We start from the raw sequence: 2,328 nt of genomic DNA, 5'->3' as shown, positions 1-2,328 counted from the left end.
CGCCTAATGGTGTTGGGATCCTTTGTCAATTGTCCACTGTTGTCCCTGATCTTGCAGATTTTGTTGCTCTGCCTCCGAATGATAGTCAATTGATGGAAGAACCTAGTCTTTCGGTCCTCCTCTAAGATCTATTGAATCCTAGACTTTTGTCTCCAAAAGACCTTCTACTGCTTGAGAAGTGAGTGATGCCTGGACAACAAGACCCTGAGCTCCTCCTGTTCGCCATTAAATAGGCCTCCCCCACGCTCCTCTAGAGACTGGAACCTGGTAATGGATGCTTCTGTCTTCTCTATTCTTCTGAAGATATTCCCCATCTCTTTTCGATTTATCTGCGAGCCGGTGCCTAGTCAGTTCCAACTTGCAGGTCACTCTGTACATGGCGTCCCCCGCATAACTTCCATCAGGCCTCTCGCACCATGTTCCACGACCGAAGGTAAAAAAGCCAAATCTTCTCAAAACAAAAAGGACTGCAATACGAAGTGAGATGTGAGGTACTTATTAGGATAGAGCAGTGGTCTGAAGCAATCCTGGGAAAGTGATGCATCCGAAAATTGGGATATTCCGCTGGCTGTGGGACCTCGAAATATGCCACCTTAGCTCCCTATTGGGGCAGGCAATAAAAGCGTGCCACGTGCTCCTTGCGCTTCTTTATACGTGAGACCAAACTCGCTGGCAGACGCTAACCAGTCCACATTCACAGAGAGACAGCGAGAGAATGGCCGAGGCCACACCTCCCAAGGTGCCCCATCTCTTGCTACTCCTGCTGTGCATCTCCGCCGGAGAGGTCACATCCGCCGCCTCCTCATCCACTGATTTCATCCGCTCCTCCTGCCGCACCACCACGTACCCGGCTCTCTGCATCAAGTGCCTCTCAGCCTACGCCCCCTCGGTCCGCCGCAGTCCCCGGGAGCTGGCGCGGGCCGCCCTCACCGTCAGCGCTGACCGGGCCCGGTCCGCCTCCGCCTACGTGGCCCGGCTTTCGGCCGGCGGGAGCAAGGCCATCAAGGCCCGGGAGGCCGGCGCCGTCCGGGACTGCCTCGAGAACATGGCCGACAGCGTGGACCGGCTCCGGCAGTCGGCCCAGGAGCTGGGCCGGCTCGGCCGGGCTGGATCGGCCGGGTTCATGTGGCACCTGAACAACGTCCAGACCTGGTGCAGCGCCGCCCTCACCGACGAGAACACCTGCCTGGATAGCTTGTCCCAGAGCGGCTCCGGCAGTACAAGGGAGGCCATCCGGAAGAAGGTGGTCGAGGTGGCCCAGCTCACCAGCAATGCTCTCGCCCTCGTGAACCGGATCGGCCCGAAGTACTGAACCGGCTCCGTCGGAATGTGCCTCTCCAACTATGATCTCCCGTGATACCTGCTGTCTTCTTGTGTTTTTGTTTCTACTTGCTTAATACTTCCCGTTTCAGTTAGAATGAGTGTGTTGAGGTGGTAGTGGAGTGTAAATTATATACTTTAAAAGTTGTATATCATCAACATTATGCTTTTAGGTTCTGAAGTTGAACGAAAAGATGGTCTCTCTCTCTCTCTCTCTCTCTCTCTCTGGTAAATCAAATTGAATGGATGAGCAAGTAGTAGGTTGGCCCTACAAAAAGGTTGTTATGTTTGTACGACTGTTACAGGGCTTCTCTTTGGTATTGATGCTGGTGTTCTCACTTGATCGCTATGTTGATCTACTGTTTTCTAAGGCAGGTCACGTTCGCCGTGGTCTTACTCATCCATGTTGGCCTTACGTGGTTGTTAGTTTCTGTGTAGTGTGTAGTGTGTAGTGCTGGAGTTTTAATTAAAAAAATTAATTTTTTTTATTATCTAAATTTTAGTTATTTTAAAATATTTCTTGCGAGACATGTTTTTATAGGAGTGCTACGACTACATTGATTTTCGAAAAGATTCGAAATATTATATATGAGAGTGCATATAGAGACGAATTATGTTTTTAGTGCAATATATCTTACATAACTCCTTCAAATTTTTTTATTTCAATCTTCTAATTTTATTATATTAAATTATTTTTAATAATATTTTTATAAAATGGAGTCAGGCTTGGCTTGCCCCTTAGTTGACCACTTTTCTTAGGAGTGTCTCTGGTTTGAACTTTGAAGGCGCCGTAATAGGCCGAAACTCAATTCTTCTTTTGGGAAAAGCTGGAGCAAGAGGACGAGCGGAACACCGGGCATCTTCTCTTCTGGATTTCTGACCAAGTTAGTGATAGATTATAATATAAGACATCTTGGTGGGTAAGCTTCAAGTCTCGAAATAATTTATATATAAAAACAATATCATGACAAGGACGATCCACTCGCAAAGCGTCAACTTTGCTGACCC

At 48.4% G+C, this 2,328-nt stretch overlaps 1 protein-coding gene across 1 annotated transcript; it reads left to right on the top strand.

Moving 5' to 3' along the window:
• Positions 1-650: 650 nt before the first annotated feature.
• LOC103698824 (pectinesterase inhibitor 9-like) lies at positions 651-1,528 on the top strand. The gene has a single exon (XM_008780876.4). It carries the CDS (start codon positions 716-718, stop codon positions 1,310-1,312), a length of 597 nt encoding a protein of 198 aa, XP_008779098.1. The 5' UTR covers positions 651-715; the 3' UTR covers positions 1,313-1,528.
• Positions 1,529-2,328: the final 800 nt, after the last annotated feature.

The sequence above is a fragment of the Phoenix dactylifera genome, unplaced genomic scaffold, assembly GCF_009389715.1.
Source record: "Phoenix dactylifera cultivar Barhee BC4 unplaced genomic scaffold, palm_55x_up_171113_PBpolish2nd_filt_p 000697F, whole genome shotgun sequence".
Taxonomy (NCBI): Eukaryota; Viridiplantae; Streptophyta; class Magnoliopsida; order Arecales; family Arecaceae; genus Phoenix; species Phoenix dactylifera.
Note: the sequence above shows the minus strand (reverse complement) of the source record. Positions and strands in the feature narration are given on the sequence as shown.

Coding starts and splice junctions, on each gene's coding strand:
- LOC103698824 (XM_008780876.4), top strand. CDS start 716: ATGGCCGAGGCCACACCTCCCAAGGTGCCCCATCTCTTGCTACTCCTG.